The 15,156-nt window shown below is 37.4% G+C and overlaps 1 protein-coding gene across 2 annotated transcripts in view; it reads right to left on the reverse strand.

Moving 5' to 3' along the window:
• The window catches only part of UNC13C (unc-13 homolog C), a 184,326-nt gene that overhangs the window by 73,264 nt on the left and 95,906 nt on the right, over nt 1-15,156 (reverse strand). For both annotated transcript variants that reach the window (XM_009940223.2, XM_075431450.1), the window contains one exon: nt 4,325-4,458. In XM_009940223.2, coding sequence (XP_009938525.2) covers nt 4,325-4,458 — 134 coding nt within the window. The remainder of the gene's footprint in view (nt 1-4,324; nt 4,459-15,156) is intronic.

Here is a 15,156-nt window from a genome sequence, read left to right on the forward strand (position 1 = left end):
ATTGTTGTGCTGTGCATGCAGCAACAGGTCAGATTGCATTATTTGTGGAGTGTTGGGCATGGTCACTGCTTTGCTAGTTCCTAAGACAAAAGTTCTACCTGATTTTGGAAAATTTGTATTCTATTTAAACTATGAGCAAAGAGTTTATTTATTCCCACTTTTTGCGCTCTGTCTTCCACCTATCCAAGTTTTTATTTTTAACCAATGCAGTGTTAATTTTCCCTGAAGAAAACATAACAGAAAAAACATATACCTTATACAGTCTATATAACTAATCTTATCTTCAGGTGTATGACACATTGCTACATGAGAAAATGACAGCGGGTCTTGTGAAAGAACAGAATATCGCTTTGTTAAACAGGATAATGTTCACAAGTTTAATAAAATAAGTGATATTCATATGCTTCCACAGAATGAAGTCTAATTAATAATGGGGAATATCACTGAATCAAGACAAATAACACATCAGATACACTTTACATTATCAAAGAAACATTCTAGAGTTAGCCTGACATAGTCTAATTCATGATGTAGTTCACCTGATTTCCTGATTTTTTCACTTCCTTCCATGCTTTTTTTTTTCCCCCCAGTGACATATATTTTATAGTTCACTGACTCATAGGTTACAGTTATGCTGTTTCTTCAACATAAGTTACTATCCTTGACTTCATGGATTTATTCATTCTAGCTACTGAAGCATGAGAAAAACTGCTCCTGCAGATTTCATGTGCCAGTTGTTTCTATGCAATGGAAAGAGGAGGGAGTGTGTGAAGCCTCTTGGAGGCTTGCTTTAACAGCAGCTCTGATCATTTCCATTTCCAAACACTCAGTATCATTTGCCATTCTGTGCTGGCATCAACATTCTGCAGTTAGGTTCCTTGTCCTGTGTTATCTTCCTTCAATTTCAGAATACCCGGATCATTTTTCAAATAAATATCATGTTCACTGCAATGAGAACTCAGTCCCACTGTATCCAGTTTTTCTTTGCTCTCTTTTATTTCCCTTTGTAATGTTTAATGTATCTTGACTTTTTGAATTTTAAGCTAATGCTTTCTGACTTCGAAAGTTTAACTTTGCTAATCGTACCACTTTTTTTTCCATCTCTTGTAGGCTCTGGCTTTTACCCTAACATTCTTTTCGAGTTGGTTATTCACTATGTCTTCTCCAAGACCATAGTGCTGACATTGCTCCAAGTCTTATCTCTAACTGCAAATACAACTTCCTAACAGATTTTGCAATACTATTTCACTATTTTTACTCTCTCTAAGTATTTTGGATCAGCTCTTCTGAAACACTATTTATGCCTTCTTTACCCAAATAATAAATGGTATCACTTCTTGGTTCTTTAGGGAATCACACAATTTTGTGGGTATCCAATCTTTGCAATCTCAGACAACATTAACAGCATTTGTTCTTGAAGAGTAAATACAATTTTTATTTTCCTTCCAAAGTGTGATTTTTAGCTACCAGAGAATAAAAATTTCAAGGGCTAGGGAAGCCAATATTTCAATATTCTCTCCAGGAGTCACTAAAACAGTACTAAAAAGTATTAAAGAAGTACTGAAGTACTAAACAAGAGTATGAAACACACAGTGTCACAGAGAAAAGAAAACAGATCCTTACATTGCAATGATGTAAGAATCTGTAAATAACAAATTTAAAAGTCCCACCAGAGTCTTATTTCTTAAACTTGTACTACAACAACACTCATGCCTGTTCTGAGTCTATGTGCTATACAATTAAATGGAAAGCTGCACTAAAGATGTGGAGAGGCACAGAGTTTAGATCTTGATTTCCAAATGCACAAGCATATTTCAGTTGAAGATTTTGTTCTTGATTTCTTGTTCATTTTAATTGAACAGATTTTTTATTTTGACAGGAATTTCTGCTGTCTTGCAGCGTGTACAATGCATATTTGACAAGTGCCAGGAAGTCCTAGATTTGGTTGTGAATCAGGCTCAAATCCCATTTTACACTGTTTTAACTAGTAGAATGAGAATTTTACAACTTAAATAATAGGCTTAATGTTTTACCGTCAAACTTGTGAAGCTTCTTATGTCCTATAAGATCTGTAGGTTGCCCACACAACTCCCACTGAATGGTCTGGTATAGTCTTTCACTTGCTGCAATGCTTGCTGGGGCAATCATGTCATGCTTCATCTGGATTAATCATCTGATACAGTTCAGACCGCTCTATCTTAACATCTCTCTTTTGACTTGAAGGTAGATATAAAAACAGTGTTTCCCAAACTGGTTGAGGAAAAAACTTCTGAGTAATATTACTTCATTGTGAAAACTCCTATCAGAATGCTTGAAGCTTTCCTAGGGATATTCAGTAACCTCATTTCTACAACAGGATTCAAATGGAAGTAGGCCTGAATATTCCACTGAGACACTGCATGGCCACATATTTCTGATAAGGACTCACAGTTTTACAATATTCTTATGCATTCAACTTGCATTTTCCTTTCATCCATTTGCTTTTCTGGGGTAAGCAAGGGGGAAGAGGCTGTCTGTCATTTTTCTCAACAGTTTTTACATGCCGCTTTTCTGTTAGGAGAAGCTTTTCTTCTAACAAAGAGTATCCAAAGCAGCTCTGAACAGTTTTTCAAGTTTTTCCACCCACAGCCTCTTCATCTCTTGCTCCTGATGTCTCCTACTTCTCAGAAACACTTTATGCCCTGTGTTCACCCTTCCACTTCCAAAACAACTATAAAAATGGGAGGGAAGTCACACACACAAACTCTCTCCCTTAACCTGTCCCAACTTCATCCGCTCTGGATGCTCTTTTCACACCTTACACAATCACTCAGCTGTACTCTAGGGAATCTACTAATCCCCCCAGCGGAACTCTGTTTTTTTCCTTTCTCTTTCATGTCTGTGTAAGAATATAGCTAGAACAATTTTGAGGATAATATATCGCCAATTTATCTTGTTTAATCACAGTGAAAAGACTGAAATGAAACACATGTATGTTTTTGTCCCAGTTAGATGTTTCTTAACAAGTATGTTTTTTATACAGACAGTCAGACAAAAAATTGAGCTTTCATTAATAGAGGAATTTCACACTGTGGTATAAACAGAGTAAACAGGAAAAGAGTTTTCTTTCCTCTGTAGCATAAGAACTTGTTCCTTAATAAGGTCAGTGCAGGAGATGATTGAACAAAGACATGTTTATTATCCAGGACTGAAACAAACCATTTATTTAAAGGAAAGGAAGGAATCAGAAGACAATGAAATATCTTCTGGTTATCACCAGGAGGTTTCTTTGGTAGTTATACTATGGGTCCATAAAAAGTGTAGTACCTCTCATTAACAGACAACCACATCTGCAAGTACAGAATGCCTTTCAGTATCTACCCTATTTTGGCTGAAATCAGACTGTTCCATCAAATGCCACTGCAGACACCTGTATTAATTGTTTAGCCACAATACAGACATAAGTTTCAATTTTAACTTTTGTATAAGTCATCACAGCTAGACTATGCCCAGATTTTCTAGAATCTCTCTGTAAAATAGCTCCAGAGTGCTAAAAGAGCTAAAACTTATCCCTAGGCCCTCATTGTATCACATTTCAATTAGTGCAGCATTCATTTCTCCAGTCTTAAACGGTGATATACATTCCTTGGCACTCTTTCTGTATATTTCATTTTCAAGACCCAGCACTCTATCTCTTCCTTCTGTATTTATCAATTGGCTCTCTCTTCTCTACTAGTCTATCAACCATATGTTACTCAACTTGTACTGGTTATTGATTGTACCTTCCTCATCTGTTACATCTTCAATTCTGAGAAGTCAGCTTCCATCTCTGGTAGGTCCAGGATATTGCTCTCCAATTTATAAATTTTCAAGTCAGCCTAGCCAGGCTTTCTTTCTAGCCAATCATAAATTTGGAGAAGGTCTTTTTGTGAAGTACATTATTCTTTTACAAACACATCCCTAAAACTCTATTATAGTGCCTAAAAAAGTCTCAGCATGATTTGAACACCCTGTGTGCCACTGTACTATCATAACATTAATACTATTACACATTTTCATTGAACTTTCACTGTGTCTATCCATGTAGTTCTCTTGCATAATATTTTGCTGCTTAACTTTTTGGGATGGTTCATATACCCCACATCTTTAGTTTTCCTAAAACAAAAGGTTCTCTTTCCATGGTCAGTCTATAGTTTTATAAAACTATGTCAATGTTATATTCTGTATTTTTAAAAATGTCTAGTTAGATTATAGTTAAAATGCAACTGTGAATTCAGGTGTATTTCCTGTCTTTATTTTAATAACTCCACAACTCTTAATTTTTATGGGGAAAGTAATTACTTACTGGTTCAACACAGGTGTATATGCTGTTTTATCCTCATCTATGATGGTGACCATCAGAGTAATAAGTTGCGCCCAGAAATCCAAATTCTTTGTTGTTGGTCCCTGTTCTTCCTTAGGAACTTCTTGTTTCTTACCCTGTTAAAAGAAGATTGAATATATTTTATGTTAGAGAAATTGGAGAAAATATTATGGAATTTCCACATACAGATTATTACTTGGTTGCAAAGAAAAAATAAACATACCTATTATCTTGCAAGTTTAAACATATATCCCTCTGCTTCTCATTTATAGTCCAAATATGATCACTTCAATGGACCTCATATCTCTTTGACTAGATATGACACTATATTAGTATCATAGTGAATCAATTGTTATCTTAACCTTGATTAACTTTTCTTTATTAACAGCATTTAGAATGGCAGAAAGGGAATTTCAACAACACTTAATTGAAATTGTTTTCACTGTCACTGTGGAATAGTTTAGAAAAGTACCATTAATCACACTGTTACATACTCTGCCGATCTACAAATGCTACGGCTTCAGTGTCTGAAGCAACTGAAGTAAAGGTGAGGCTCAGACCCGTTATTACAATGGATGGTGTGATTAGTATCATTGGCAATTTACAACTACAGATGCAAAAAAGAATGCTTTTCAAAACAGAAATGAATGTTGGAACAAGGGCTTTGCCAGTTGTCCATTATACTTGTATTAAAATAACCTGTTTCTGTATCAAAGATTTATTTCTCATATACCTTTTTTTTTTTTCCCAGAAGCTAGTGCATGTTTAAGGCAAACCAACTGAAAGGCAGTTGTAGAAGACAAAGACAGTTCACGTTTAGTCCAGCATCTTATACAAGAACTGTATTTCACAGAAAAAACCTGAATGGCATATAGCCAAGACAGCTTTTCATGACTGAGAATGTGAATCACAGAATGTGAAATTCTGTTCTTTAATACAGATAGCAAAAAGCACCTGACTTACAAAGTAATAGTCGGACAAGAAGGTGCTTTCTATGAAAATTCTCTGGCACAGAAATCTTTTAAAAATCAAGATGAAGTTTTCAAAATCCTCAGAGAAGGTGCTTTTTAAATAGTTTCACATTAACAGATGTAATTTTATGCTCTGAAATGAAAGTGCATACTCTGACCATGCCCAGTTGTAATTTCCATTCTTTGTCCCAAAATCTGACTAATGGGTTAGAAATGCTCAGAATCATTCAAGTTGTTTTCTTACATTAATTGTTGTTATTGCTGGCATTATTAATTGTTTTGTGTGGTTTTTGGCAACAGATGCCTTCACAGAAGCACTATAATGAGGTAAAACAATGTTGGGAGTTTGATTACATTGATTAGTTGCAAACTTGCAAAGCTGACAGATGAAAGTTCCGTCTTGGAATAAAAATTAACTTGAAACAGAGCTATTTTCATATAAAAAAAAATTTAGTGATACAATTTGTTTGGCTTCAAAATGCTTATATTAGCATAAGTGAGAGGCACAGTAAACTGCATAAGAGTGCAGAAAAAGTGAGCAAGAGGACAGCTTCATACAACTATACTTTAATATTTTCTTAATGAAATGAAACACCCTTTTAGAGGCACTCAAGTTTAATTTCTGTACTGCTTTGCTGAAGTCTGCTTTGGTGACATGGGTTCACCATTAGTCTGTTGTGAACAGTCAGTAAGAATGCCCTCTTATTAAATGAAAATACCAGTTAAGTTTTTCCTTCTCTATGGTCTCAAAAAAAATTATCTGCTCTAATTTTGTAACTGTAATGATAATAGCTCCTGTCTAAGTCTTGTGATTTGGTCCCATATCCAATCAGTTCTCAATGGTATGTGTCCTTTCACTTTAGGAAAAAATACCATATGCACTTACATGGAACAGTGTATTTACAGTCTATGCAGAAGTTGTGGAAAGGCCTTTAAAATGTCAAGATTAGAATGGTTTGTACATGAGCAAAGTATCTGCTTAAAACAATTCACACATAAAATTTCTGGAGTATAGACATGGTTAACTGGAAGTGGAAAAAGCTTATCCTGATAATAGTAACTTCCTTTTTTCACTTGAAGTTATATCCATTAGAAAGAACTGCCAGTATAAAAACATGAACTAAATATCCGATATACTCAATTAGTGTCACACTGCGACAAATACAGTGACAAGATATATGAGGCACTGAATACTGCTTATCATTATTGAGGACAATACCAATAATGAGATTTAAAAAAAAATACATCTGAAAAGTTCAAGAGGAACATAAATTCTCAATATTTAAGATGATAAAATCACTAGTGAACAGATACTGTTCATGGTTCATGACTTATAAAAAGAATGATTTTCTGAAGTTGCCTGTCTTTCATTTTCGGTGGATACATAATTCTCTGAACAAGCTAAAATCACTGATTGCTCTTACACTAACCACAAGAGCTTTCAGGAAGTGTTCATATGAATAAAAGTCTGCCAATTAGCAGAATGACTTTCTTTTTCACTAGCCTTTTCACTTAGAAGAGACTACTTAAAATATCTTCACCCTCCTTAGTGTCACTTGGGATGGTAATGCTGTCCACGTGCACAGAACTGTGAAAGGCCATAAGAAGATACTGTAGTAGATCCTAGAATTAAAAGATCAATAACTCACTGGCCAAAGGCAGAGTAGTGATATTCCTAAATGGCATCTGCTGGCAGATCAAACAAACAATAATACCAGCTGATGTCTCAACATCAAGACATGACCATACAGGTTTTTATATGCTCACTTTAATTGACTTGGCTACTTGTCTTTCAGATGACTCTAAAATTGTAGCATACCATACGTCCTTTACCAGACAAAGATGTCAAGCAACAACATGGAAGTGGCAAACTTCATGAAATATTGTAGAAAATTGGACTGCATGAAACAGGTATGAGGAGTAAATGTGATTGCTTGGGTACTAATGAATATAGCTGTTTGCCTGATTCTGCTTTTAAAAATGATAGGTTCTCATCAAATTTCTGCAAAATGACACAGCTCAGGACTGGCAGAATACAAAATTTTTGATCATTATACTGAAGTTCACTATGACTCATTTCCTGTCTATTATCCTATGTAAACTTCTACAAGTTTACACAGTAAGCTATTGCAATTATAGATATATAATTAGATTTATATTAGGAATGTATTGCTAAGGATCCTAGATTGCAAATGTTTCTTTAATTAAAATCTCTTTGGTTTTTATCTCAGCCAATGCCCCTGACTTATACAGAAGCTATGTCCAGTGAATTTACTCAGTGGATCATCAATCTGATCATTAGGCATTAGATTTTATGACGTGTTCTTAAATTGTGTGCCTTTTTATTCATTCATTGTCACAGGGAATGCTGTCTTTACTGCTAATAGACATTTCTAAGTAAATTCCTACAACAGTATGTTAACACTACTTAAAGACGTGCGAAAACTTATTTGGAACACATGAAATCGGGTAAAATCCAAACAGCAGCCAACGCCAGGAATGACACTGGCTTCAGCAGTGATATCACATCTGTTGGAACTGAAAATTCCAGAAAATCGTAGGTCTAATACAAAATACAATTAGTTCCTCACTTTGTATCAAGTGTACTAAGCTGTTTCGGATAAAATTTCAGTCAGTTTAAGAGAAAAGAAGTTCCAATTATTTTGTAGAGCTACAGTAATTTAGATGTGCTGTTCAATTTTGGTCATTTTAGGAATCCAAGTGAGAGACAACCTGACGGGTATTTTTTCATGTATTTTGTAATACGTTTTGTTACAGGATATTTCATTTTATTGAGAGCATTGTAATTCATTGGAAAACTATATAATGGCAAACACCTTGTAAGTAAAGCATCTTTAAAGAGAAGCCATATTATTCACTTAAGATTTACAAATGCAGGAAATACTGTGGATTCTATGGCGCTCTTTTTAATGCAAGATCCATTGCATTAAAGGTGAATTTAACTATTTCTCTTTTGCCATAGAATACATCAAAGTCAGAAATAGGAAGTGAGTAGGAGGAATTTTTCATATGATAGGTAGAAAAATAAATTCTTTACTTGCACTAAACAATGCTTTGCTCAACTTCCTTTTACTATCAATTTCCTAGTCACCTGAGTTCATACGCGAACAATGGATCGTGTGGCACAGAGGCACCAAAAGCATTTGCTGGAATTTTGATATTCTCTTAAAGAAGAAGATAAAACACAGAGGGATCTTTCTGCATTTAAGAGAATAAAAAGCTAAACTGTTGACAAGCAAACATATTTTGTACTTTGGAAAACTGGCTAAGGGTGGAGAAAGCAATCTCAGGCACAGTGTGGAGTAGGATTAAAATCTACGTCTGTATTACCCTGAGACAAATCTGTAAAGGCTGGTCTGAGGAACACAGGGCTTTCAACCTCTCTCTTCATTGATTTTACCAGTTTATAGGACAATTGTCTAGTTTTATATTGCTTTGTTTTTATTTTATTATGTTCTGCACAATAAATAAATAACGTCCATGTGGGTGAGACTTCAATAAATCCAACCCTATGATTTCAGAAACTAATCTCCATGAAGACTGTCTGATGCAAGCCCTAAGTTTCAGAATATCATATTTTATATATAAATAATGGTAGAATGGAAGCTGAATGGAAACAAAGGCAGTAGCCCTAAGTAGTGTGAGGCTACAGAGTGCAATTTTATAGACCTGCTTTAGATGATGAAATATTACTTTTAATGGTACTTCTGTATTTTTACACTGCTCAGTTAACACTATTTAATTTGGAAGAGGCTAAGAATAATCAGGGAATATACAATATGCACTATATAGATAACATACACACATATAGGCATTTATGTGTCTTACACACACCTTCTTTTGTAATTTTATATAAATTCTTATACTTTAAAAAATTCTTTACACATGTAAAGCATGTAAATTTGGCTTCACAGCATTTTCTTAGGGAGGCTAAAGCCAGAAACTGTTTTCAGACGTTCAAAATGCATTCATTTCACTGAACCGGTACCCCTGAGCAGTGCTATTGCGTAGTACCTCCTAAACTGTTTTTGTATTTGAAACTGAAACCATATTCCATGTATCCTTCCCCAGTACCAACTGAAATGAAATGGAATCCTTTTGGATAAAATCTAATTAAGATTCTTCACTCTTTTTCTTTGAGGACTGGTGCATGAAAGGAGCTGATCTAATTGTTCTATCCATTCAGGGCAGTGTAACACGCACAGCTACTCTGGAGCGGCAAGCCAAGTGCTACTGTGATTTGATTTGCCCCACCTTCCAAAAACACTATGCTTACACAGGGAATAGGTGGAGAAAGACCCATGTGAGCCCTTCACTTATTGAAAGCTCTTTGCAGGGATCAGTGTAACATCCATACTGCCCTGAAGCATCTACACTGCAATATTTCTAAGAATGTGGAAGTCTAAATGTAATAATACCCTGCTCTCTGAAACATATCTACATTAAAGGACAACTCTGGTAAAGAAAGAAGGATTCGCAATAACACCATGCTTATTTTAAAATTTATTTATTATATACTATATATTTTATATATGATGTTATATAAAACATATTACAAATTGACAGGATAGAAATGTTGCTCTCACTTTGGAAAACTGTATAACAGCATTTCAAGTTCTAAGAAAATCTATCAACCACTGTAGGCCACTTGCTTTTTGACTGTGTAACATGTATACTTAACACTCTGAAGGTATAACACACGGAACAGTTTACAGAGGACTAAGGCCCAAATGCTATTGCTTACAAGGTTTTACATTCAAATCTACTTGCTAAAGAAAGAAGAAAGAATGATGCTTTAGACCAGTCATGTACAGCTCCAGGAAGGTAAATCAGAAGTTTTCTGACCCACTTAGCAGAAGGGTAGTTCTCCCTAACACTGTCCCAAAAGCTCTGTTTCCTAATCCAAGGACACAGTAGTCAAGATCACTCTACGTCTGATGCACTGTCTCCTGTGTGTTGCACTGGGACTCTGAGCTCACCATTGCCACAGGAGAGACATCTTAAAGTTAGATATCTATTTCCATGGAAACGTCAGTGCATTGATAAAGCAGCAAAGAGAGCAAATCAAGTGTGAAGAACTATCAGAACAGAGCACACAACAAAGAGCATCCTTATTCTACTTCTCTCCACAGAGTGATATTTTGAAGGCTGTGTGCAAATCTGTCCTCTCCCCTTCTCCTCATCCTGAAAATACGATAGCAGAACTGGAAAATGCTCAGAAAAGGACAGCAAGGCCTTTGAAAGTTACAGAATGAGTTCCATTAAAGAAATTAATATCTGAACTAAAGTTTATATAGTTTATAAAGCTTTTCCTTAGCTGGAAGTTTCTCAAGACATCTGCTTTGCTCACAGAGCCAGGATGCTGAGCCAGATGAATCTTTTATCTTATGTGGCATGGCCAGTCTTGTGCTCTAAATCCTTTAGCCACAATGTGATCAGAAACATGAGGTGAAACAGGGGGAAGACAGAACTGAAATGCAGTAGTGAGAACATTCGCCATTAGCATATTTGATTTGGAAATAGAAGTCTGTTTATAGCATTGATAAATACACACATGGTCATGTTCATCTAGACAGAAAGGAGGCTGAAGTACTTTGGCTTCAGCTCAAGTATGTAATCAGGACGCCAGATGTTTTTGCATACCTGAATTGATGCCTGTCCTGTGAATGTACCCTCAGCAAGTTTGCTGATGACACCAAACTGGGAGGAGTGGTAGACACACCGGAAGGCTGTGCTGCCATTCAGCGTGATCTGGATAGGCTGGAAAGTTGGGCAGAGAGGAACCTGATGAGGTTCAACAAAGGCAAATGCAGGGTCCTGCACCTGGGGAGGAATAACCCCATGCATCACTACAGGCTTGGGGTGGACCTGCTGAAGAGCAGCTCTGTGGAGAGGGACCTGGGTGTCCTGGTGGACGACGGGTTAACCATGAGCCAGCAGTGTGCCCTGGCTGCCAAGAAGGCCAATGGGATCCTGGGGTGCATCAAGAAGAGTGTGGCCAGCAGGACGAGGGAGGTTCTTCTTCCCCTCTGCACTGCCCTGGTGAGGCCTCATCTGGAGTACTGTGTCCAGTTCTGGGCTCCCCAGTTCAAGAAAGATGAGGAGCTACTGGAGAGAGTCCAGCGGAGGGCTATAAGGATGGTGAGGGGACTGGAACATCTCCCCTACGAGGAGAGGCTGAGGGAGCTGGGCTTGTTCAGCCTGAAGAAGAGAAGGCTGCGAGGGGACCTAATAAATGCTTACAAATATCTGAAGGGTGGGTGTCAGGAGGATGGGGCCAAGCTCTTTTCAGTGGTGCCCAGTGACAGGACAAGGGGCAATGGGCACAAACTGAAGCACAGGAAGTTCCGTCTGAACATGAGGAAGAACTTCTTCCCTCTGAGGGTGACGGAGCACTGGAACAGGCTGCCCAGGGAGGTTGTGGAGTCTCCTTCTCTGGAGATATTCACGACCTGCCTGGACAAGGTCCTGTGCAGCCTGCTGTAGGTGACCCTGCTTCGGCAGGAGGGTTGGACTAGATGACCCACAGAGGTCCCTTCCAACCCCTACCATTCTGTGATTCTGTAATGCTGTACTACTAATTACACAATAATCATCAATTTACAGGAATTATGTCACAAACCTAGATGTGGAGATCTGTGTGTGCACACTTCTCGAACTGTCAGTGTTCCACTCAATTCCAACTCAATGCTTACTGATAATCAGTTGGAGCTGTATTACGGAAGGTTAGATTTCAACGTGCAGTTGCTTTTGCCAGTGTTCAGACACAAACTGGACTTGAAGCAACCGCATACAACTGCTCAAGTTTTCATACCCTCATAGTTACAGGACTCAATAACACAGGGATCTGAATACTGCACAATTTACTCAAGCTTATATTGTTCTCTGGGAATATTAGGATCACATAGTATAAATAATTAAAAAATAATGATCAATAAATAATCAAAGCAAATTGCTTGCAAAGCACTATCATCTGAACTGCTTTTAAAAACACTGTGTTCCTAACTAAAGAGGCTGGATTGTGAATTAACTGCAATCTCACAGAAATAAATATTCATTAGACTCCTGTTGCTTATGAGATAATCTGAATCTAAGGCCTGGGTAAAGTTCAGGTTTATTTTGCTCATTGTTCTTAATTAATAGCCAACCTTTACCAGCATTTAGATTTCAGCACTGAAAAATATTTGGATTGTGAGAGATCTAAGATTAACTGACACCAGCTACACACCTCGAGCAAACATAAACTGTTACAGAGTATAAGGCTTTGGATAACAAACCAGTTTCTGTGTTCATTCTCTTCTAATGACAATAATACTACCTTTCCTTACTTCAAGGTGAAAGGTTTATTACTTCCTCTACTTTCTCTTTTATCAGATCTCTGCTGCCAGTGGATGATGAGCTGTTCTCTTGACTTGCTAACCAGTGTTCTCAGACAACCTTCTAACAAGCAATTTTATCTGTATTTGTCTGATAGAGAAGTCTCAGAATGGGGTTTGAAACATCACAGCAAAAATACATCCTTCTGCTGTTCTAAAGCACTTTATCTGTTTTTCTGTTACTGCGGCTGACATGTCGCCCATCAAACACAGTGCTACAACATAAGAAGAGGTATCTAAGTGCCCTCAGCTTGCCAGATTTGAAGAAGTGAGAACCTTTCCAGTGCATCTAAAGCAGTGTGTAAATATAATAAAGTGCCTCACAACAAGTATTACTTAGCACTGAAATTTGCAGGCCTTAAAATAGGGCTCCCTGGGGTAAACAGCTTTCACTACTGCACAGCTTTATTTCCTGCTCATACTTTTGAATGTGTTTGGGGATCACAGATCACATGCTTAGTGATTCAATTCTTCTAGTATTTCTATAAGAAATTAATGATCTACCAATTTTTTGCAATTTCTACTAAAGAGGTACAGCTTTGAAAGCAACTAAGTGGCTCGGGTTCCCAAATCCCAACTGGAAAAGTGACCAGGCACTCACAGCTGAGTACAGCAAAACTGACCCAGCCCTCAAAGCATGGGTCCATGCACATGCTAGTCCACAGCATCTTGTTAACCCAGAAGCTCTTGGTTCCCGAAAGCCAGGATATTATTAGTACATTATCGACCTGACCTAAGGTGCTACACCTCTATGCAGAGATAAATCATAAGGGAAGAGCACTGTGCTGCTACAGCTGTGTAACACCTGGCTCTTGAACAAGTTCATCTGTTGCTAGCCCCTGGTCTTCTGCACCATGCTTCACCATGACAACAAACAGAGCTTGAGCAACAAAGAAAACGTCTCCAAAATCAGGTGGAATTTCAATACTACTCGGCTGAGGAGGTGTCAAATATAGAGCATCCCAGTGTATTTTTTTCCAGTACACTGGTTCTATCAGTCATGAAATGATTTCTACTGATAAAGAGCTCGTCAGAGAACAGGAAGAGTTTGATTTGCATTTTTTTGGTTTCACTCAGTGGAGAAGACTGCAGAAAAAATTATTGAAGCCATTGTGAGCGTCAGCCAGGACTTCAAAATTTGTTTTCTTAAAAAAAGAGAAAGACATATTTGTAAACCAAAGTGCTTCCTAAACTAATTTTTCAAGGCACTATTTTTTTATCAACTTAAGGCAGCTAGCTCTTCACTCAGATCAGTGCTAATTAAAAAGAGAAAACACTACATCTGCTGCATAAGGAATTAGGTAGTACCTCTTCAGAATGCTTTGTCTCAAATAATGAGGAAAGTAATATACATGTCAGTAAGACTGTCAAGATGTCATGTTTTACTATCTGTAGTACTCATTTGTTTTTTGTCATCAGCTATTCTTTGCATTCTGGTATGATACAGCAGAATGACATTTTTGCATAATGTTAGCATTTAGCATGCTTCACCCCAGGAAATATTGCTGTTCCCCAGGGGTGATATTTTGCTTCAAGATATTTGCTTTATAACAGTGATTATGTCTCCAACACGAAGTTAGAAAATAATAAAAAGAGGAAGTGGGGATTCCTGAGCATATTTTGTGATTTACTTGTTACTGTTCTTATAGTGATAAATTTCCCCAAGCTCCAGCTAGAGCACCCTTAATTTCATCACTCATTGTTCTGTTTTCACCCCCAAATCAGACAGTTATATGCATTCAGACATTAAACATTTTCTAGAAATACAGTGGCAGGCATCTTTGAGAATTTTAGGTTGTAGACAAAAGCAAATGCAGAAGGTGGTTAACGTGAGTTACACACAGAGACAGCACATACAACACCTCTGGTCAGATGGAAATACTACTGTTTAAGTAGACTGTCCAGGTTCCACTTTTTCATAACATCATCCACAACATGATTCAAGTAAGAAACGAACCATGGTAAAACCCGGAGTCTGCAGTGGGCTTTGGCAGGACAACAGCTGCCAGTCTTTCCCCTGAGTGAGAGCAGGTGGTGACCTACATATGGACCATTTCTTGTTACTTTGGGGTTCATCAATTTCAGTTGTCACTACTCACAGCTCAAATCTCAGCTGTGCAGCTAAAACTGGAACCTCCTGTGCTACACCACCATGCTAGGATGAACTCCTTTCCTCCCTTTGAGAGGAGGAGGTCTCATCTGATGGGGAGGCAAGAGATAAGAGAATGGTTAATGAAGCAGGCCTAAAGGTGGAGTCTGGTGTAACTGGACTAAGGGCTTTGGACACTAAGCTAATGAAATGTGAATTACAGTATTGGTTACTGCTTTGTTATTATAACAGTGCTACCACAAGCCAGTGTGCAATGTGCCTGGATTCACTGGAAAATCTCCAGAACCATAGAGGTTGAAAAAAGCTATATACTTAGCTGTTCCAAAAATTAAACGC

Source organism: Opisthocomus hoazin, chromosome 10, assembly GCF_030867145.1.
Source record: "Opisthocomus hoazin isolate bOpiHoa1 chromosome 10, bOpiHoa1.hap1, whole genome shotgun sequence".
NCBI classification, from domain to species: Eukaryota; Metazoa; Chordata; class Aves; order Opisthocomiformes; family Opisthocomidae; genus Opisthocomus; species Opisthocomus hoazin.